This window comes from Polypterus senegalus, chromosome 5 (genome assembly GCF_016835505.1).
Source record: "Polypterus senegalus isolate Bchr_013 chromosome 5, ASM1683550v1, whole genome shotgun sequence".
Classification (NCBI taxonomy): domain Eukaryota; kingdom Metazoa; phylum Chordata; class Cladistia; order Polypteriformes; family Polypteridae; genus Polypterus; species Polypterus senegalus.
This window is the reverse complement of record NC_053158.1, coordinates 48,650,908-48,675,259: the sequence shown is the minus strand read 5'-3', so window position 1 is coordinate 48,675,259 and position 24,352 is coordinate 48,650,908. Positions and strand designations below refer to the sequence as shown.

General features: G+C 37.2%; 1 protein-coding gene across 2 annotated transcripts in view; it reads left to right on the top strand.

Moving 5' to 3' along the window:
• Positions 1 to 24,352, top strand: part of pde7a (phosphodiesterase 7A) — a 158,648-nt gene that overhangs the window by 55,286 nt on the left and 79,010 nt on the right. Inside the window, exons 2-4 of one of the 2 annotated variants that reach the window (XM_039754582.1) lie at positions 567 to 627; positions 19,818 to 19,850; positions 20,305 to 20,394. In XM_039754582.1, coding sequence (XP_039610516.1) covers positions 567 to 627; positions 19,818 to 19,850; positions 20,305 to 20,394 — 184 coding nt within the window. The remainder of the gene's footprint in view (positions 1 to 566; positions 628 to 19,817; positions 19,851 to 20,304; positions 20,395 to 24,352) is intronic. The other variant, XM_039754583.1, reaches the window with a different exon arrangement.

Sequence of the window (24,352 nt, the reverse complement as noted above, 5' to 3'; positions counted from 1 at the left end):
TGCCCGCCTAGAGTAAAATAGTCTGAATGCTATATTTTGCTTGCAATATAAGATGAGCTGCAATTAACATAACTACAGTGTCACCATGGTCTTTGTGAAGAACCAGTTGCATTATGCAACCACATAGGTGGATCTGCAAAATCTGCATTTGCGGTTACAACTTAAGCCAGCATACACAATTATCTCTGCATATGAACCCAAAATACTTTCAACCATAACAATAAAAATAATTTATTGCTAAACTTTTATAATCACCATTTATCATAAAACTTGTGAAAGTGCTAGCCAATTACTTTAAGGCAGTATGCATTAAAAAGTGCAGACTCAAAGATGAGCAAAATTTAGGCGTACTGTTTTTTTATGGCAGTCATAGTATTGCATATGTGATTTACGTTGCATTAAATATGTCTATTACATGATCTGCTCTCTCCTTGAAAGTTTTCTTTGAAACAAATATGGATTTCATTAAACATAATTGAAAATTGTTAAATTAATAATTGTATTTAAGATGAATTCTGTGGTACTGATTTTTTATTTCCCCCCACCCCTTCTGTTTTAATCCTTAGAGACGTGGAGCAATCTCCTATGAAAGTTCTGATCAAACAGCTGTTTATATTCGTATGTTAGGTAAGTAATGAAATATAATATAATAATGTAATTTAGAGAATTCTCTTATTAAAAGCTTTTTAAAAATGTTCTACTAGCAACCACTTATAAACCATTTAGTTGTTGGATAATACTTTAACCAAATGGTATTTACTCACCTTTGTGCTCACTTATAAAGGATCATACTAAATCAATTTATTCTTCATGGATTTGTTTTTGTTAAAATATATTTTGAAACCACTACATATTTTATTTAGGTCTATTGTCCTAATAATGAGTTATTTTGAATATTTTATTGAAAAAAGAAAAATCACCTTTGATTATACTATAAATGTTGACATCTTAAGATATGCTATCAAATAGCTGTTTATCTTTAAATTTGATGCTTAGGTGTGTTTATAATTTCTATTCATAATTGTAAGAAACTGCAATACACCAAGGGTATTATGGTTTTGCCTTTTTATATTAGTTTTTAATTGTATCATTTTTTCTGAACTTGGAAATTCAGTTTAGTTTTAGTTTTCCTTCATTGTGTATTTTTAGTTTTAATGTAGCTTTTATTTCACAAAGACATTTCTGTTTTATTTTTTTATATCTATTAGTTTCAGTTTTAGTAATTATAGTATGGTTAAAGTGCTACTATGGAGTTTAGTTTTGTGTTACAATCAAGCAGAACTGTACACTTAACGGGTTTGATTATAATTTGAGTTTAATGTTAGTGGAAGCTTGCTACATTACATGGTTTACTGTCTGGTTTTGTTTTTGTCTGATTAAAACAAGCATAATCAAAACCAGACATTGAATATGCATACATTTATAAAATTTTATAATTTAAATATTTTCTGTCACTTGTGTTGCACAAATATATAATTACTATTGGCACTTTTCATCCTTTCCTTTTTTTGCCCAGAATGGGCCAATTTGGGATGAAATTTAGGTGAATTTTAAGGTTTGAGGGTTTTTTATTCTGTCTACAGCGCACAACATATCCTGCTCCAAGACAATGTGCTTGCAATGAATGCCTTCAATATTGCATTCAGAAATCTCCAATACTGGGCTTTATTTTTTTACAAGCTTTATTTTCTACTCAAAATGAGGAGAACCCGGGCTCGAACGCGCAACCTCTTGGTTATGAGGCAGCAGTTCTTAACCTCTACACCAGTCAAGCAGACATGCCGGCCTTGTGTCGATTGATATTTGGGTTTGGGTTTGGATTTTTACTCATTGACAGCAACATGTAAATTAAATTTCTTTTTCTTTGGTTATAGAATTAAAGTAACTTTGTTTTGTTATACCTTTTATGAAAGTATTTGTTTGATATTTGGACTTCAGTTTTCACACATTATACACTTTACGCCAGCATGTTGTCATTATTACTATAACATGAAAAAAGTTTCTGTTTTAGTTATGTTTTCGTTTCTTACCTCGCATTTCCTATCATCCTACATTTACCCAGATCATTGTAGACACGGAACACACATGAAGTGTATGTATTCCAAATAACAATATGTTGTTTATCCAATACAATTCCAGACACCTCACACCCATATAAACAGACTCGATCAGGGAGAACTTTGTGTCTGACTTCAGCGGTGTCAGTGGGGAATGGGATAGCAGGCTGCGTGCTGTCAGAGCTGATCAACACGTTTGTAAAATAAAGACGCTGATGACAAGGTGCGAAGGAATTTAAGGTGGCCTGGCATTGCGATTTTTTTTCGAAGGCTTCAAGGATTCTAGTGTGGAAAAAAAATGGCTAAAATATCACATAGAAATAATGTTCAGACCCTTTCTGTGACACTTCAAGTCTCTCTCAGGTACATCTCATTCTAGTGATCATTGTTGAAATGTTTCTACACCTTGTTTGGAGTAATCCTGTGGTAAATTCAGTTAATTGCACTTGTTTAGGTAAGGTACACATCTGTGTATATAGGCGTCTACAGTTGGTAATGTGTATCAGAGCAAAAACCAAACCATGAGGTTGAAGGCATTGAGTGCAAAGCTTAGAGACATTATTGTGTCGCGGACCAGATCTGGGGAAAGGTTACAGAAAAGTATTTCTGCTGCCCTGAAGGTTTCCAGGAGCTTCCATAATTCTTAAATCGAGTAAGTTTGGAGGAACAACAACATACTAGAGCTGGCTTCCCAGCCAATCTAGGGGGAAAGGGCCTTGGTGAGAGAGGTGACCAAAAACCCAATGTTGTATGGAGATTGGATAAACTTCCAGAAGGACAACCACCACTGCAACATTCCACTAATCTGTGTTTTATAGAGTGGCCAGACAGCACATGAAAGCCTGCTTTGAGTTTGGAAAAAGGCACCTAAAGGACTCTTGGACTGTCATGTATAGAGGAAACAGAGTACCAACCGTCACCTGTGCAACAGCATTCCAAGGGTGAAGTGTGGTGGTGGAAACATCATGCTGTGGTATTGCTTTTCAGTGGTAGGGACTGGGATGCTAGTCAGGGATGAGGGAATGCTGAATGGAGCAAAGAAATCCAGGGCTGTGGAGTCGGTAGATAAATTCTTCGACTCCGACTCCTTAGTTGCCAGTACTTTTGACTCCGAATCCCCGACTCCAACTCCTCTGTACTTAATATGCTAATGTATTTTCCATGTTGATTGAAGGAAGGCAACATACATGTCCATTTAATGCTAGAATTACCAGAGCCAACAAAAAAAACTTGTAAATCCGGCCTACCTTAAATCCCTTCGCACCTCTTCGTCAGCCTCTTTTGTCTTCTAAATATGTCGATAAGCCCAAGCAACAAGCAGCCTACTATACCATCCCCCCACTGCCTCAGAACGGGCAAGAAGTTCACCCAGTTCCTGCCTTGATTGATTATCTGGGAGTGAGCTACCAAGAATTGTAAGGGGAAATAATTTGATGTGTGTTTTGTGTCTACAACAATCTATGTAAACGCATCATTCAAACAGAAACGTTTTTCATGTTTTAGTAATAAACAACAAAATGTAGACATGAACTGAATAATGTATGAAGGCTGATGGCCAAATATCAAATAAACACTTTCACAAAAGGTGCAAGTACAATACGATAGCTTCCATGGTGTGGTGGTAAGATCCGCTGACTTGTAATCTGGAGGTCGTGAGTTCAAAACCAGCTCCCCAGCAAATTTACTGTTTTGAGTAGTGAGCTTCTTTTATTGTTAATACTAGCAGAATACCCGCGCTTCGCATCGGAGAAGTAGTGTGTTAAAGAAGGTACGAAAAAGAAAAGGAAAAATTTTTAAAATAACGTAACATGATTGTTAATGTAATTGTTTTGTCACTGTTATGAGTGTCGCTGTGATATATATATATATATATATATATATATATATAGCAAAATACCAGGCACTTAGCGATGTCATGTGTTAAAGAAGTTATGAAAAGAAAAGGAAACATTTTAAATATAATGTAACATGATTGTCAAAGTAATTGTTTTGTGTATTTGGTGGCAGCGTCACAAAGTTATTTTCGTCTAGCTGCATCAGAAAATGTACCACGACATCTGACATGCCTCCTTTTTACTGTTTTCTCACAGCTTGGATTGCTGCTGTTATATGTACACACACACACACACATACATACATACATACATACATACATACATACATACATATCTTCATATCTACATATCTATATACATATCTACATATACACATATATATATACATACCTATCTACATCATATATACACATACATACATACACACACACAAATTATATGTATGTGTGTGTGTGTATATATATACAGTAATCCCTCGCTATATCGTGCTTTGACTTTCGCGGTTTCGCTCTATCGCGGATTTTATATGAAAGCATAACTAAATATATAACGCAGATTTTCCGCTGCTTCGCGCATTCTGCGGATAATGTGTCTTTTTACTTCCTGTACATGCTTCCTCAGTTGGTTTGCCCAGTTGATTTCATACAAGGGACGCTATTGGCGGATGACTGAGAAGCTAACCAATCAGAGCACGCAGTTAAGTTCCTGCTTGCTGAATGCAGTTTTAACCAGGAAGTCTCGTCTCGCTCATTCAGCATCAACGTGTTTCGCTGTGTAAAGAGTTGTGCTCTTTTGTGTTTATCTTTGTGCATAGTCAAGCCCTTCATTATGGCTCCAAAACGATCTGCTACTGCTTCAGGGGCCGTGCCCAAGCGCAAACGGAAGATGTTAATGATTGCCGAAAAGGTAAACGTTTTGGATTTGTTGAAGGCTACGATTCTTTTTACTTAAAAAGTAGGAAAGGAATATAAGATCTACGGCCGCAGTGTCCTTTTAACCAGGGTTCAAAACAAGTTGTTAGTGGATGTAATAAGGCAGTAGTCTGGATGGAATCTGCTTTAGGGATTTGGATTGAAGACTGCCAGAAGAAGAACAACGGCAGTGCTACACAAGCGCCTGAAGTGGCTCCTTTAAGGGCTGTAACGCTCTCCTTTGTTATGCAGTAAAATTAAACTCATTGTTATCGGACAAGTCATCGTGTCATTGTTGGTGAGTAACCATAATTAATTTTCTACTTACAGTACACTGTACTTAGTACATGTACGTACGTTTAGTGTCACTGTACACACATTTACTGTATACTATTTTTGTTGCATTGTATGTATTTATTGCTGGAGGCCCGTTTATCGTAATGGCTGTAACACATGTGATATTGGAGACACTCGATATCTTTAAAATAATATTTAGGTTTTACTGTATATAAACAGTGTGTTTATATACATAATTTCAATGAATCTTACCTAATATCTACGAGAATACAAAGGGATTATGCTGTATAACTCTGCGGGGAATATTTATAAACAGTGTGGGAGAGTTTATAAGGGCTTAAAATATATAAAAATAACCATAGAAACATATGGTTTCTACTTCGCGGATTTTCACCTATCGCGGGTGGGTCTGGAACGCAACCCCCGCGATCGAGGAGGGATTACTGTATACATATATATACACATACATATACTTGTGTGTATGTTTGTATGTGTCTATATGTGTGTGTATAGCTTTGGTCACTGAGTGCAAGGGAAAAATAATAAAATATAGTCTATAAGTTATTAAACAGTAAAACATTAACGTTTCAAGAAGTACAGGTACATTGAGCACTACTGGAGTGGTTGTGGGTAAACTACATTTTAAAGACGGTGTAACACAACAGGTAAGTAACTAACAGCAGCTAAAATGTATATGGATCATCTCTCGGTAGTAGATCCCTTTTGAAAGGCGCTACACGACGGCTGTGGTATAGAAATTACATTTTCTATGTGAACGTTCAAATTTGTGCCTCTGGTAATGTGCCTTACATTTAAAGAAAATTAGTTTTGTGTCCTCTGCAGTGTTAAGAGAGAAAGGCTTTGGTTTGGCATAAAAGGAAAAAAGGTGTAAAGAAAGGAAAGTTGCCTTTTTCTTTTATAGTATAGAGATGTGTTCGCTGGACGTTATGATCGCCTTTTGGGGACAGTCGGTCGGTCTTGTGTAGACTGGTGAGACGCCCCCGCCATTAATTGGCTGTGATGGCACTGTCAGTCCTGCACTCGTGTGCGTGAATTCATAATCCGAGTTTAGGACCTCATAATCGTATACGTGCAAAAGAAAGTGTGAATCGCCTTAATATTATTTTGCCGTGGTGTAGAAAAGGGGTCCCGTGTTTGCACTTGTCTGGGCTATAGCGCAGGGGGAGGATGAAAAAAATGAAAAGTGCTCACTTTGACTGAAAGCAGAAGCGCAGTCAGCGTCTCAAAGGCCGGCACAGCTATGCGCGCGCTGGCTGCTCGACTTTGCTGGGCAGGAGACCCCAGTTTTTGCAGACACGTTCATGATATCAAAAGTCTCAGCGCTCTTTGGAGGTAATTCATATCTATACTAATAAAAGGCAAAGCCCTCACTCACTCACTCACTGACTCACTCACTGACTCATCACTAATTCTCCAACTTCCCGTGTAGGTAGAAGGCTGAAATTTGGCAGGCTTAGTCCTTACAGCTTACTTACAAAAGTTGGGCAGGTTTCATTTCGAAATTCTACGCATAAGGGTCATAACTGGAAGCTATTTTTCCCCATATAATGTAATGGAGTCTTGAGTTGGAGATGGCCGCGGGGGGTGGAGTTTCGTGTGACATCATCACGCCTCCTACGTAGTACGTAGAGCACAAGGAAGAACTCCAAACAGCGATCAGCACAAAACGCCATTTCACAATTGAGAAGGCAGAAAAACATTATGAAGCAAATGATGCATACAAGCATATTCATAAGTACAGCTACTGCGGAAACAAAGCACGGCGTGAACCGTAAGTTTATATTAAATTAAGTTCATAGGCTACCACTAGCGTTTGTAATTTAGTGCCTGCCCATATAAGGCCGTCCATCAGCGGCAATCCAATACAAACACTGCCGGTAAATATTCACGTGTGAAGGACTGTGCTTATGCAGAGGAAGATGAGATGGTCAGGGTGGTGTTTGGCACAAACTCATTGAAACTGCGAGAGAAAGTTTTAAGTGCGGGTCTTAGCTGACATTACACGAGATGGCACCAGTACAGCTGGGAACCTTCGATGCAAGAACACCAAGAGGCTCACGTGAACTGACGCAGTGCACAGACAAAAAGCAACAGTTCCAAAGAGTGCTGAACAAAACCGAATTACACAATTGAGAAGGCAGCAAAAAATATGAAGCGCCTTATACATAGAATCATATTCATAAGTGCAGCTACTGCGGAAACAAAGCACACGGTGGAAAAAGTGAATGTCCTGCTAAAGGAAGACAGTGTAAAAAAACCCGTGCATGCAGTTTGTCACATCACAGATAAAAAGGAAGACGAGCTGTTTATTGATGCAGTAAGGAACTAATCGATGAATGAAACCTCTTATCTTTACAACGATTGACAAACACGGAATGTAACTTGAACACATCCTACAAATACGAGCCTGATTGAAAGAAATAATGATAATCAAATCCTTGATGACAGCAACATTCAATAACACTCACAAAACAATTACTGTATATTGACAATCATGTTACGTTATTTTTAAAATGTTCCCTTTTCTTTTTCATAACTTCTACTTCTCCACTGCGATACACGGGTATATATATAAATGTATATATATACCCGATCTACAATACATACTTTAGCATAGACAAGCCACGCTGTGGCAATTGTAGAGTCTTAAGCCTCTAATGCCGACATTCGAGGTTCGATTCCCGAGAGGGATGTACTGACTATGTACGCGCTACCGATTCATTTTACCTTCGCATCTCCTTGGTTTGGGACGTATGAAAAAATATTAGGTTAACGCAGAATCATGTTACGTTATTTTTAAAATTTTCCCTTTCTTAGCACAAGCACAGCTGAGAAGCTTCGATGCATGTACTCCATAACGCGTTAAAAATTCCAAGCAAACGGGAACTTTTGTCAATGCATGATTTCCTGGTACATCCATTACACTGATGCACACATCACAGCTACAAAAATGTTAGAGTCGGAATAAAGCGCGTTCCTACGACTGATCATTTCGACTTCCCGAGTGAAGCCTTGATAAAAGCATGGTTTTGTGCACACTGAAAAGCAAGCAAAATTAGATGCATTACAGAAAGCGGACTTTGTGGCTCTTACTGGGGATCATTGGACTTCCGTGACCGTTAGTAATTCTAAATACATCTAATTACAAAATGTTCAATGATCACACTGTTTTAGCCTAATGTACAAAATAATTTTGGCTAATGTTACTCAGAGTTTAAAGAGTAAGCTGGTCAAATTACCTTTTATGTTTCTGACTTATTTTTTAAGAAGAAAACTGCACTTTATGGTGAAATTTTGGTTATTATTATTTAAAGACAATACTATTCTGAAAATGTACTTAAAGTACTTAAACTACCACTTTATTTTTAAGTCTGCCCAATTTTAACCAGGGATGATATTTTTGTTTCTGTTTTGAATTCAAATGCAGTTTAAAGCTTTTTTTCAGAAATTAAAACAGCTTCAGTTTACAATATTCATGTCCATGTCTATTATTTGATTCTGTCGCCCACTAAAACCGCTTTTAAATAAAAAAAAACATTTGCGATTTGGGGCAAATTTACGTGTCGATTACATACGATTAATCAAGATTAATTCTTACACAGCCTCTAATTAATTGGATTAATTTTTTAATCGAGTCCCACCCCTAATATATATATATATATGTAGACATATATATGTAGATTTGTATATATATGTGTATATACAGTATATATGTAGATATGTATATGTTGTATATACAGTATGTGTATATATATGTATATGTATATATGTATGTGTGTATATGTGTATATATATATATATATATATATATATATATATATATATATATATATATGCCAGCAACACTCATATCAATGACAAAACAATTACATTAACAATCATCTTACGTTATTTTTAAAATGTTTGCTTTTCTTTTCATAACTTCTTTAACACACTACTTCTCCGCTGCGGCTGGTATTCTGCTAGTATATATATATATATATATATATAGCAAAATACCCGCCTCGAGAAGTAGTGTGTTAAAGAAGTAATGAAAAGAAAAGGAAACATTTTAATAATAACGTAATATGATTGACATTGTCATGAGTGTTGCTGTCATATATATGCCTGCCTAAATAAGTCACGCCGCTTTGTTCTTACTTTATTTACCGCTCATTTAATCATGGCTAATGGCGGAAAAATTATAAAATGGAAGGAGGATGGCTTTACCAAAACAATTATTGATGGCGATCCGATTATTCATAAAGCTTGAATTGGTGATCTGTTTTTCTGTGTTAACCTCATATTTTTTCATACTTCTTCTCAAACTAATGTGGTGCGAGGGTAAAATGAATCGGGATGCGCTGATCAGTGTAATCGGTGTACCAGGAAATCATGCATTGACAAAAGCTCCCCTTTGCTTGTAATGCAAAGTGTGATTAAATGCATTATTTTTAACGCTTATGGAGCACATGCATCGAAGCTTCTCAGCTGTGCTTGTGCTAAGAAAAGGAAAGATTTTAAAAATAACGTAACACGATTGTCAATGTAACCTTTTGTAAGTAGTGCCTGGAGGATTCAGTGTGGAGAAACTCTAGAGAGAGCGTGTGTATTAACTTGTGGATTTTTCTGTGAGTATTTGGTGGCAGTCTGACGAAGTTGCTTCGGAAGACGTCGTTAGCTGCAGAGCTCAGCTCAGAGTGAAATGGGATGAATGGGCGGGAGATGATGACGAGAATCCCCCACCCGCCTTAACTGTCAATCCCCACAAACACAGTCTCGAATTTTCATAAGCACACCCCTTCACCTACAATTTTAACTTAGTTACAAAGTGATCAAAACTCTCGTTTATATCCTGCGTCCTCTCATTAAACTTGTATCCCGCATTACCTGTGGGCATATGAAACGCCAGCGGTAGCCTGTCTATGAACTTAATTTAAAGTTTAGGTTTACACCGTGCTTTCTTTCCGAGGTAGCAGCACTCATGAATATGGTATTATATATCACTCGCTCGCTTCTTATTGTTTCGCTGCCTTCTCAATTATATAATGCATGTTTTCTTAAGCACTTTTTGGAGGTCTTCCTGGTTTTCTACGCACTGCGTTGACAGTCAGTTAACGTGATTACGTGGGAGGCGGATGATGTCACACGAAACTCCGCCCCCCCACGTCATTGCAGCTCAACTCCATTACAGTTAATGGAGAAAAACACCTTCCAGTTATGACCATTAGGCATAGAATTTCGAAATGAAACCTGCCCAACTTTTGTAAGTAAGCTGTAAGGAATGAGTCTGCCAAATTTCAGCCTTCTACCTACACGGGAAGTTGGAGAATTAGTGAGTGAGTGAGTGAGTGAGGGCTTTGCCTTTTATTAGTATAGATTATACAATAAAACATACATTTGATTTGTGTCTGTAAAAGCCGGTGCAAGTTTATAGTACTTGTAAAAGTTAGCTTTTTCTTTTTTTTTTCACTTTTATTCTCTGTCACGATCAAAATTCAACATTCCACCCCACCCCCCGCCACAGATCTGACTTTTTATCTGAAACTGGGAATAACTGTAGATGTGAGTCGTGTTTTGAGACAATGGAACTGGAGATTCTCAAATCTGGAGGAATAAAAGCTGACACACAAACGCTGGTGAATCTGCCTTCTTCGTATCTCACCGTCACTTGATTTTTTTGAAATTCAGTTTTATTGAGTGTTCCTGCTCATACTGAATTAGTATGCACCTTATGGTCCATGATTTCAAAGCCACACTGACAAAAAACGGAGACCTATGTATATATAATATTTGGAATAAGTCATTTTATGACCTGTATAGTACATTTTGGAAAACATTGTGGCACTGATATAACATTATTCATATTTATTCGCATAACATCTTGTGGTTGTAATCAATGACTGCGTTCTTTTTTTTTTTTTTGTGTTTGAGCTTGCCAGTGTCCACTTTTGGATGCACGGTACTGTTTCTTTTGTGCTCCAGAACAATTCTGCGCTATATGCAATCATCAGATTCAAATGTTAACAGTTCACACACAACCACCTTGCAGAGGAGCTTTGTGGTCACTTGTTACAAGAAAAGGGGACGGATAAAGCAAAAGAGGATGCAACATCGACAAGCTTCAGTGCCACAATGTTTTTTACGAAATGTACTATACAGGTCATAGAATGAGTTATTCCAAATATCATATATACATAGGTCTCTGTTTTTTATTTGTGTGGCTTTGACATCATGGACCATAAGGTGCATACTAATTCAGCGTGAGCAGGAATACTCAATAAAACTGAAGGCAGTTCACCAGCGTTTGTGCGGCAGCTTTTATCCCTCCAGATCAGTAAATTTGCAGTTCCATTGTCTCAAAACACCACTCACACCTACAGTTATTCCCAGTTTCAGATAAAAAGTAACCACGTCGGATCTGGGGCGGGTGGTGGCTGTTGTATCGTGATCGTGGCAGAGAGAATAAAAGTGAAAAAAAAATGCTAACTTTTACAAGTACTATAAATTTGCACTGGCTTTTACAGACACAAATCAAAGGTATGTTTTTATTGTATAATATTAATAAGAGCAGCTCACTAAGTCAGCAGATCCTACCACTACACCACGGAAACTGTCATATTGTACTTGCACCTTTTGTGAAAGTGTTTATTTGATACTTGGCCATCAGCCTTCACATATTATATAGTTCATGTCTACATTTTGTTATTACTAAAACATGAAAAAGGTTTCTTTTATAACGATGTGTTTAAATAGATTGTTGTAGACACACAGCACACATCAAATTATTTCTCCTTACAATTCTGGGTAGCTCACTCCCAGATAATCAATTAAGGCAGGAACTGGGAGAACTTCTTGCCCGTTCTGAGGCGGGGGGTTGATGGTATAGCAGGCTGCTTGCTGCTTGGGTTTATTGGCACATTTAGAAGACAAAAGAGGCTGATGGAGAGGTGCGAGGGGATTTAAGGTGGGCCGGATTTATGGGTTTTTTCGTTGGCTCTAGTAATTCTAGTGTTAACCACATAACTACTGGCCAGGAAGCTGACTCTCTACCATATTGGCCAGTTAAACAAAAAACAAAAACATGAAAACAATAAGGTTTTATTTATTGTTTTTATCAAGTGGCTATAAAGTAGTAGCATGCATTAAAAATCAGGAACAGGAACTTTGCCAGTTCAAAAATACTGTATAAACCACATTCTTCGGTAGTTTTAAAACAAAAACAAAGCTTAACTACATGAACAAAAAACAGTTTATATATTAAACTTCGAATACAGTTGTAGAGTAGAATAGTTGTTAAATGCAATCCAAAATTAACTCAATGCAATGTTCTAAGAAACAGAATTGCTTCTGCCAGATCCTCTTTCATAGAAGTTCTTAAATCTGACTTGATTATTTTTAGAGCTGAAAATAGTCTTTCAACACTGACTTGGGTGGGTGGCATTGCTGTTACAGTTCTAGCCACATCACTAATAATCTTTGGATCAACAAGGATGGCTTCTTCTACAGTCAGTTTCGATGAGTGATCATACTTTTCAACTTTTTAATTCTTTGAAAAACTCCTGCTGGAATCTCTTTATTTGGACATTTACTGGATGTTTATCTTTCACGCATAGGTGATGCCAGTTTGCTTTTGAAACTTCCATTTTGTCCAAGTAGGAATCAAAGTCTAATTCTTCATTTGAAGAAGGTGATCCTGAGTTACCAGTGTTTATAGTTTCATACAGTGGTGGTGTTTCAGGTAGTAGTAATCCCTTCATGTGTACTGCTACATCATAGAGTGCCTTTTTTCCATTAGCAGTCTGGTCACTGCTCAACAAAATTCGGCTCATTGGGTCAACATAAATAGCAGCTAACAAGTTTTGATTATCCAGTAAGAGACTCTCTCTCTTTTCTTCATTGAAGATAAGATGCCATCAGCTAGTAACCCTTCACTTTTTTTCAGCCAATATATCAAGTTCTTCCATTCCAAGAAAAATTTACTGGGTGTTAAATCTTCATATTGCAACCTCTTGGTGACAGTAAAGGGGTAAGAAAGTAGACTTTCCAGTTTTTACATTTGGCCCACTGGCTTTCAGTTAATAGAACATTTTCATTATCCAGTTCTTCAAGAAAGTCTTTTAGTTCAAGCAAACGCTTTACCATCAAATAAGTGCTTCTCCAACGTGTTGTTTGATCCAAAATGGCTCCTTTTCCTGCACATGTTTTCAAAATTGTATCTGTTTTAGGAGCCCTGGCTGCAACAGTTACTTGCCTCAATTTGCCAATTAGAGTAGCTGTATGACGATCTTTCAATCCATCTCTTATTGCAAGTTGCAGAGTATGAACAGCACAGTGCATAATAGTAGTAAGCATAGATGCTTCTTCAGCAGTGTTATCCAAAATTTCTCTATTCTCTTCGATTTCACTTTCTCCAATACTTGCAGAACTGTCTTCCTCTAATATCTGTTTGTCACTTTCTTCATCTACTTTATTAACAGGTCCATAAATATTTGGACAGAGACAACTTTTTTCTAATTTTGGTTCAGTATATTACCACAATGAGTTTTAAATGAAACAACTGATGCAGTTGAAGTGCAGACTTTTAGCTTTAATTCAGTGGGGTGAACAAAACAATTGCATAAAAATGTGAGGCAACTAAAGCATTTTTTAAACACAGTCCCTTCATTTTAGGGGCTCAAAAGTAATTGGACAATTGACTCCAAGGCTATTTCATGGGCAGGTGTGGGCAAGTCCATCGTTATGTCATTATCAATTAAGCAGATAAAAGGCCTGGAGTTGATTTGAGGTGTGGTGCTTGCATGTGGAAGATTTTGCTATGAACAGACAACATGCGGTCAAAGGAGCTCTCCATGCAGGTGAAAGAAGCCATCCTTAAGCTGAGAAAACAGAAAAAACCCATCCGACAAATTACTACAATATTACGAGTGGCAAAATCTACAGTTTGGTACATCCTGAGAGAGACCACAAGTACTGGTGAACTCAGCAACGCAAAAAGACCTGGATATCCACGGAAGACAACAGTGGTGGATGATCGCAGAATCATTTCCATGGTGAAGAGAAACCCCTTCACAACAGCCAACCAAGTGAACAACACTCTCCAGGGGTCGGCGTATCGATATCCAAGTCTATCATAAAGAGAAGACTGCATGAAAGTAAATACAGAGTGTGCACTGCAAGGTGCAAGCCACACATAAGCCTCAAGAATAGAAAGGCTAGATTGGACTTTGCTAAAGAACATCTAATAAAGCCAGCACAGTTCTGGAAAAACATTCTTTGGACAGATGAAACCAAGATCAACCTCTACCAGAATGATGGCAAGAAAAAAGTATGGAGAGGGCGTGGAACAGCTCATTATCCAAAGCATACCACATCATCTGTAAAACACGGTGGAGGCAGTGTGATGGCTTGGGTGTGCATGGATGCCAGTGGCACTGGGACACTAGTGTTTATTGATGATGTGACACAGGACAGAAGCAGCCAAATGAATTCTGAGATGTTCAGAGACATACTGTCTTCTCAAATCCAGCTAAATGCAGTCAAATTGATTGGGCAGCGTTTCACGATACAGATGGACAATGACCCAAAACATACAGCCAAAGCAACCCAGGAGTTTATTAAAGCAAAGAAGTGAAAATTCTTGAATGGCCAAGTCAGTCACCTGATCTTAACCCAATTGAGCATGCATTTCACTTGTTGAAGATTAAACTTTGGACAGAAAGGCCCACAAACAGACAGCAACTGAAAGCTGCTGCAGTGAAGGCTTGGCAGAGCATTAAAAAGGAGGAAACCCAGCTTCTGGTGATGTCCATGAGTTCAAGACTTCAGGCTGTCATTGCCAGCAAAGGGTTTTCAACCAAGTACTGTATTAGAAATGAACATTTTATTTCCAGTTATTTAATTTGTCCAATTACTTTTGAGCCCCTGAAATGAAGGGATTGTGTTAAAAAAATGCTTTAGTTGCCTCACATTTTTATGCAATCGTTTTGTTCAACCCACTGAATTAAAACTGAAAGTCTGCACTTCAACTGCATCTGAGTTGTTTAATTTAAAATTCATTGTGGTAATGTACAGAACCAAAATTAGAAAAAGTTGTCTCTGTCCAAATATTTATGGACCTAACTGTATTTTCTCAATTGTGCTTAACATATTAGAAGCAATATCTGTCACAATACATAGAATCTGTTCCTTTTTAATTTCAAAATCTTCTAGAACAGGTGATGTGCAAAGTTATGCCAAAGTTTATCCCTGGGTGGGAGCATATGTGGAGAGTGCAGACAGAACCCCTGAACACACATCAGGCCCATAGCACACACCAACACCTACATCATTATACTTGGTTACACTCAGATTAACTTGTTAAACACATTATATCTGAAATAAAATGAAAACACTTTTTGTAATGTACCATAATCCAGATTACAATATATGAATGTCTGGTTGTATAATAGCTCAGCTGAACTTCACACTAGTAGTAACACAAGTATGCACTGGGCTTTGCTCTTGCATTAGAGAAGTACTTAATTATGACTATTGTTTGTGAAATGGGACATTTGAACTTGCTGTATTTTTTTCATTACAATTAAAATTTATTAGGAGTCGCAGTTGGTACTTTCGCCAACTCCTCGACTCTGACTCCACGGCCCTGAAGAAATCCTTAATAAAAACCTGCTCCAGAGTGATTTGGGCTGAAGGTTCACCTTCCAACTGGACATTGACCCCAAGCACAAAGCAAATTCAAAACAGGATTGGCTTAGTGTCAACTCTGTGAATGTTCTTATGTGGCACAGTCAAAGCCCAGACTTAAACATAATTGAATATCTATGCAAAAAAACTCAGTATAGCTGTCTACTGATGTTTTCCATTCAACCTTACAGTAATTTAGAGGATCTGTAGAAAAAAAAAGTCAGAAAATCTCAAAATTTAGGTGTGCAAATCTTGTCACTAATCACTGCCAGATATATTTTAACAAATTACTAAGTAAAGGGTCTGAATACTTGGATGCAAAGCTTGTCACAAATCGCAGCCAAAGATACTTTAACAAAGTACTAAGCAAAGGGCTTGAATACTTGGATGTGAATGCGATATTTCAGTTTTAGTTTATTTATTTCATTTTTTTTTTTAATTTTAATAATTTTTTACATATTTGCAAATTTTGCAAACTCTATGCAGCCTGTCATAAACCCCTAGAGTGTGATCTTTCTAGTCACTCTACCATAGACGCGTGATTGATGGAGTGCCACTGACATGGTCGTTGTTTTAACAGGTTTTCCCATCTCAGCAGGGGGCATATGAAGCTTTGTTTAGTGTGACCATTGGGGTCTAGGTCCACCTTCCTGATCAAGGCCCTTCTTGCCTGGGTACTCATTTTGGCAGGACAGCCAGGTCTAGGAAGAATCCTCACGGTTCTATACTGCATTTGTGTCACAGCTGCTGATGCCACTATGCTTTTAAGATCACTCAGAAATTATTTTATACCCTTGCCCTTATCTGTGCTTCACCACAATTTGATTGTGGCAATCTACAGAGAGCTTCTTGGACTTCATGGTTTGGTTTTTGTCCAGACATACGATGTGAATTGTGGGACCTTATACACACAAGTATGTGTCTTCTAAACTGTGTCCAGTTAATTCATTTTGAGATAGTTGGGCTCAAATTAAGCTGTAGACACATTTCAATGGTAATAAACAGCATGCACTGAAGTACAATTTGCAGTGCCACAGCAAAGAGCTGAATGCTTGAATAAATGAGATGGTTCAATTTTTTTTTTATTTTTTATTTTTTTTTTCATTTTAGCAAATTTGTAAATCTTTCTGAAAACACTTTAATTTGTTCTGTTGGATTGTGCAGTGTAGATTGACTGGCAGAAATGTCAAATTTGTTAATATAAAATGAAATAAACACAAACTGTACAGAAAGCGAATGTGTCTAAATACTTTCTCTACAGAGCATCTGTTTTTGTAGTGGTTTAACTTTTCTGTGAATTGATCAGTTCAGTACAGTGCTTCCCAAACTTGGATCTGCGGACCCACTGTGGCTGCAGGTTTTTGTTCCAACCAGATTTATAATCAGTGACAATACCTGATAACACTAATATTTAATTAGCTGGCATTTTTTTTCTTTTTTTCTACATTCAGAAAAGCACAGATTTTTACATTTATAAGACATGTAGAAATATTCCTGCTTTAGCTATAGATTTAAATGCTTAACTCTCTTTTGTTGATTTCATTATGTTTTGCCCTTTCTCTGTGCAGTTTTCCCCCTTCGTTATATCTTATTAATGACAATTAAAAATGAGCAGAGCTGACACCCAGGCAAACAACACTGAATAATCAAATAATCAAACCCACTAATTAGTAAATAATGGATTAATTAAACAATTAGAACACCTAGAAAAGTAGAATGAAAATCAAGATGAAAATATTGTTAAAAAGAAAAAAAAATACATTATTCCCATATAACTGCTTGGTACATTTTAATATAAATAACAGTTCACTTAATTAAAAAAAACTTACAGCCACAGTGGGTCCCCAGGACCAAGTTTGGGAAGCACTGGCTTAGTGTTTAAAAATATTTCATCAAAGATATAGAACTTGGTATAAGAATTTATTACAATGTAATTGGTAGTTGCAAAACTGTAGACTGAACTTGCATTTGGCTTTTGTTATGTGCTTGCGTCATAATGTTCATGGAGATTTTAGTGACTTTACACAGAATGATCATAAAACTAAAACTTATCATAACATTGTAATACTTGCATTATGTTTTTGATGATCTAAATCAGTTATCTGCATATACACTTTATATTTACTTTAGTAAAATATTCCATTTCAATTGTAAAGAAAAAGACAGAGTCGCATAAAGGGTTGGGGTTTTTTAAGTCCCGTATATTGTAACAAATTAGTTACACAGGTCTTCAGACAAAACATTTGTGTGAAATCATAAGACAAAAAATGGCGGATTGGAGGGATAATATAAAGGGGCAGACCGGAAATCAGACGTGATGGTTGCTAGGAAGGCGTGATGGATTATGGGAGCTTGACGTCATCTTTTGGCGACCAGAGGGAAGAAAGGAACCCAGAAGTGGAGACCGTTGTTTATTCCGGGTGGTATTATGGCGGCGTCGCTTCGTCTTTTCTGAGGGAAAATAGGAGAGAGAGGTTAGTACGCTGCCTTCGTCCCTTGGCGGGTCTTATCGCGGTGCACGTCAGGTCTTTCAACTGCCCCCGATGCGCTCGTGCGTGACACAATGTATCATTTCAGATCAGTTTATTTTTGTGTGCCAGCCTCAACTTACAGTTCAAATATATTTAAGTTCACAGTAATTCAATTACATACTTTAAAAATGACTAATTACATAATGCATACACATTAAGACACAGAAAACAAAGTAGTTTGAAACTAATTAACATAAATGAAACCTAACAATACAGTATATTTCAATTAGTTAATTTTTTAATTATGGCTAGTTGACAACAGAGGCAAGAAAACCAAAACCTCTAGTCAGCGGCATTGCTGGGGGAAAATAAGCCTCTGGGGGTCCACGGTTGGTTATTACAGACAAAGTCAAGACGCCATCAGTCCTAGAGACCTAGGCCAAATGCTAGCTGCCTACCCCCCACTTGACATTCTATTGTAGTCACTGCTAGGATGTCTAACATGACAAAAAAATCCTTCCATGCATTAACTCCAGTCCTCCCTGTTATTACAGATATTGTTTCATGGGCAAGAAGACAGCTTGACAGTACAATAGTGGCACCAAGTGCCACAGTAGGATACCAGGCTTAGAAACAAAATAGAGAATATTTTTGTACAAATGATTAAACGGATATAGTATGCATAGCTAATCATAAGCTTTAACGAGGGTATGCTAGACTGTTACCTAAATGTTAATTTGTAGGATGATCAGACTTAAATGTTGCTTTTTTTGTTCTTTTTGGATCATAGCTATTTTGTAGGACTACTTTTTTTACGTTCCATGCTGATACACTTTTGGTGACGTCAAGAACTCATTTCTTCCTTACTTTATTCAAACAAAGGGCACTCTCCAGTCATTTGATCATTAACTGTCTGGTATCTGTTAACATGTTATTTTTGGAATGTTCACTTTATTAATAGATAACTTGAACCTCAGAGTTTAATGCCATGTCCCAGTTAAGTAATTTTTTTTTTAAATGTAAAACATACACTGGCTGCCACTGTAACTTTTTTAGGATTGAGCATAAGAGGCACTTTTTTTTTTTTTTAATTAAATGTTTTACGCAAGTACCATTTCATTTTGAGTGACAGCCTTGTTTGTGTAAATAGGATGTTATATGTAATAATAATGGTTTTATTTCACCTTTAGTGCAATTGTGGGTGATAATACTTCATTATGGCCTGTGTCATTTAAATGGTGTGTTTTAAACAATTTTCAGTTTCTGCATATGGTTGGGATCACTGTATAAGAAAAGTTCAATGTAAAGCCAAATCATATGACTTCCTTAAAACGTTAATCAAAGCAGTATATTATTGCATGTTTTAAGCATTTATTTTTCTTTGTAATTTTTAAACACTATTTCTTAGGCTTTTTAAAATATAAAAATAAACCGTTAAATACAAAAAGGTGTAACATTTGTATTTTGTACTATATATATTTGTCTTGTATATAGAGGTTTATTTTTCAGAAATAATTTGTTTCTAATAAATTTTAATACTCGGTTTTGGTATTTTGATAGGGGCTTGTGTAATATTCAAACAGCTGTTTTCAAGTAAGTAAATGCTAGTGGGAAGTTTTTACTTTTTTTTTTTCTTCTTTTTTTCCCCCCTTACATTCAGCAAAACTGAATCGCTACAGGCTGCCATTTTTTTTTTTTTTATCATGTGCAAACATAATTACAAGACTTTGCAGGTTGGGATATGAATGAAACTGAAAGAATGTTACCCAGAGTTCACCAGTTATCACAGAAGAATTTGATTTTAATTTGTTTTGTCTGAATGCACAGCAAAAGCTTTTTGTTGTTTTGTTTTGCCTCGCTCTGCTAAAGTAAATTTGCAGGGGGGGGGGCAGCAGGGTGACTACTGGCACGCACCTGCATGTTTGTCACATTTTTAACTGTTTTGCAGTTTTTGCCTTTTAACACTGGTGCTTTTCCTTATGTTTCAAGTTACAATATTTAAATTTTTTTTTTACCTTATAAATGTTTATTTGTTGATACTTTCCAGGAGATGTAAGAGTAAGGAGTCGGGTAGGGTTTGAACCAGAAAGAAGGGGCTCTCATCCATATCTTTACATCGATTTTCGCATTTTGCACTGTAAGTATTATGTTGTTTGTGTTGCAAGACTACAAATATTCATTTTGATGAATGTTTCTGTGCAATGTATTTACTTTTTTGAACAAATTTGTTTTAAATAGTGTCAAGAAAGTGAACTTTAGAGTGTAAACTTGAAGGTGTAGCTCTGCATTAATGGCAGAGAGTCATAATTATAATTTCTGTACAAACAATGTAGTATTAAACTTCTCCTACTTTTAGTCTGTAGTGCCTTTTGTTTTTAATTTTTTTTCTGTCTTTAAACCTTGTAATGACACTTATTTAATTACGGCCAGTTAGAGGATGATATCATAAAAGTTAAGGTTTTAGTTAATAAAATCTGTTTTGCCATGTAAAAACTAGGCTGGGTATAAACTAAAATTGTCATAATTCTGTTGAGGAACCAGGGCCATTGTCCTTCTGTATGTACATTGCAACCTTGCAAAACTAATCGGCACCTAGTGTTATGTGCTTTTTGTGGCATGTTGTTTGCATGCTGGATAACAAAAGGCAGAATATATACTATAGCTAAGCCATGGCAAAACCACAAAGTATGATTGATTTTTTTTTTTTCTATAATGTGTGCCGATTTGCTTTTTTTTTTTTTTTGTTTTGTTCAGAAGATGGTAGAAAGAGAATAGCTGAGGACACTGTGTTTGAGTGAGTAAATGTAAATTCTAGTTTCCTGTTGGTAGACATTTGCTCAAATACATTTTATGAAGCTGATCTAATTTAAAAGTTTCTTGTTGAATTTTTAAATGAACTTGGATTGAATAACTTTGAGTCATTGCAACAAAATTACAGAATGAGAGAAATGTGCTGAGCTGCATAAATCTGAAGCAACAAAACTAACTCCTGTATGCCAAGCTATAATATCCACACACCATTACCCCCCCATCCCACTCCATGTAGTTGCTTTCCACAGTACATTTGTAGATCAGGTACTGTAGATTCTGGAATATAAGCCGAGAATTTCATCCTAGATTTTTGGCTTGGAGTTTGGGGGTCGGCTTATACAACGAGTATCGTTTCAGATTCAAGATTTCCAGCGCAATGCCGGTTTTGCCGATAAATACGGAAGTAATTAATGATGAAACCACAGCGTCATCTTTCAGATGAAGAAGTAACTTTGCATGCCGGTACTTTAAATTAAATAAAGAATTTATTCAAAAAAGTGTTTTAGTTGTTGATTTTATTAATAAAATTTATAATAAATTATCGGGAAGTTTAAAATAAAAATTTTTGTTTTGATTTACGACCAACATCTTGCGTTACGACCCGAATGCGGTCACGTGTACCCGCTTGCACGATTGTAAACAAACAACCGAGAGCGTTAGTAAGCGTCAGTCAGTCGGAGCCCAGATACATGTGTTTGTGGATGTAATTCGGTCATTTCAGTGATTTACCTATATACAGAGAGGGCCATTTATATGGATACACCTTAATAAAATGGGAATGGTTGGTGATATTAACTTCCTGTTTGTGGCACATTAGTATATGTGAGGGGGGAAACTTTTCAAGATGGGTGGTGACCATGGTGGCCATTTTGAAGTTGGCCATTTTGGATCCAACTTTTGTTTTTTCAATAGGAAGAGGGTCATGTGACACATCAAACTTATTGGGAATTTCACAAGAAAAACAATGGTGTGCTTGGTTTTAACGTAACTTTATTCTTTCATGAGTTATTTACAAGTTTCTGACCACTTATAAAATGTGTTCAATGTGCTGCCCATTGTGTTGGATTGTCAATGCAACCCTCTTCTCCCACTCTTCACACACTGATAGCAACACCGCAGGAGAAATGCTAGCACAGGCTTCCATTATCCGTAGTTTCAGGTGCTGCACATCTCGTATCTTCACAGCATAGACAATTGCCTTCAGATGACCCCAAAGATAAAAGTCTAAGGGGTCAGATCGGGAGACCTTGGGGGCCATTCAACTGGCCCACGATGACCAATCCACTTTCCAGGAAACTGTTCATCTAGGAATGCTCGGACCTGACACCCATAATGTGGTGGTGCACCATCTTGCTGGAAAAACTCAGGGAACGTGCCAGCTTCAGTGCATAAAGAGGGAAACACATCATCATGTAGCAATTTCGCATATCCAGTGGCCTTGAGGTTTCCATTGATGAAGAATGGCCCCACTATCTTTGTACCCCATATACCACACCATACCATCAATTTTTGTTCCAACAGTCTTGGAGGGATCTATCCAATGTGGGTTAGTGTCAGACCAATAGCGGTGGTTTTGTTTGTTAACTTCACCATTCACATAAAAGTTTGCCTCATCACTGAACAAAATCTTCTGCGTAAACTGAGGGTCCTGTTCCAATTTTTGTTTTGCCCATTCTGCAAATTCAGTGCGCCGATCTGGGTCATCCTCGTTGAGATGCTGCAGTAGCTGGAGTTTGTAAGGGTGCCATTTGTGAGTAGCTAATATCCCGAAGGGATGTTCGACTAATGCCACTCTCCAGTGACATGCGGCGAGTGCTACGCTGTGGGCTCTTGCTGAATGAAGCTAGGACAGCCACTGATGTTTCTTCATTAGTGACAGTTTTCATGTGTCCACATTTTGGCAAATCCAACACTGAACCAGTTTCACGAAACTTAGCAAGCAGTTTGCTAACTGTAGCATGGGAGATGGGTGGTCTCGTAGGGTGTCTTGCATTGAAATCTGCTGCAATGACCCGGTTACTGCGTTCACCAGACATCAACACAATTTCTATCCGCTCCTCACGTGTTAACCTCTGCGACATGTCAATGGCTGTAACAAAGAGAAACTTGTAAATAACTCATGAAAGAATAAATTTACGTTAAAACCAAGCACACCATTGTTTTTCTTGGGAAATTTCCAATAAGTTTGATGTGTCACATGACCCACTTCCTATTGAAAAAACATAAGTTGGATCCAAAATGGCCGACTTCCAAATGGCCACCATGGTCACCACCCATCTTGAAAAGTTTCCCCCTTCACATATACTAATGTGCCACAAACAGGAAGTTAATATCACCAACCATTCCCATTTTATTAAGGTGTATCCATATAAATAGCCCACCCTGTATATAATTCACTAAGACCATGCAAGCAAGACACGTAATTGCTAAGGAAGGAAGAGAAAGTATAGAAAGCGATCACAATTGAAACGAAGATGGAAATTGTGTGGAAATATGAGAGTGCTGTTCGTGTGACCGATCTCGCTAATATGTACAGCATGTCGAAATCCACCATCTTGACAATTTTACAAAGAAAAGATTTGCATAAGGAGGCTTCCTCTAAACAATAAGCACCTTTCGTTTCATTCTCCTCCTCCTCCTCCCTTCCTGCAGCCCAAAGATGTCAAATTAAATGGTGAGTACCGTATGAAATTGTTGTTTCTAAAATAGAATAGAATGCCTTTTATTGTCACTATACACATGTACAATGAGATTAAAAGCAGCTCCTTCAGTGCAGACATATGTGTAGAACACAACAAGTAAATTAACAAATATTGAGAAAAGATGCAAAGAAGTTGCAAAAAAAAAAAAGTTCTGTATAGGGCTTGTATGCTTGTTTTTTTAGCCTTAGCATAATGCCGGATCTGCGGCCCCGCTTCTGCTTTCTTTCCCTCCTCCGTCTGCGTTGTCTCCTAGACCCGACAACAATCCACGGAGAGCCCGCTGGTCTTGCTATGTTGTCTGGGATGTTGTGCGTGTGATGAAAAACACTTGAAACAGATGTCTGGCTCTGGACATCGATGTCTATAAGGTTCTGATGGGTGTAGTGGATGTTCGCCGAACCTATCGTGCACAAACAAGCAAAAAAAAAGTACAAAAAAGTGCACTGAAAAGGAGAGTGCGCCGCCATGTTCCTAGCTTAATCTAGCCTACTTCTGGTAGGCTAGGCACTTTTTATAACTTATTGGTTAGTACATTAGAAAAATTATTGGTGTTTTGGTAAATTATGCACATTATACAACCCT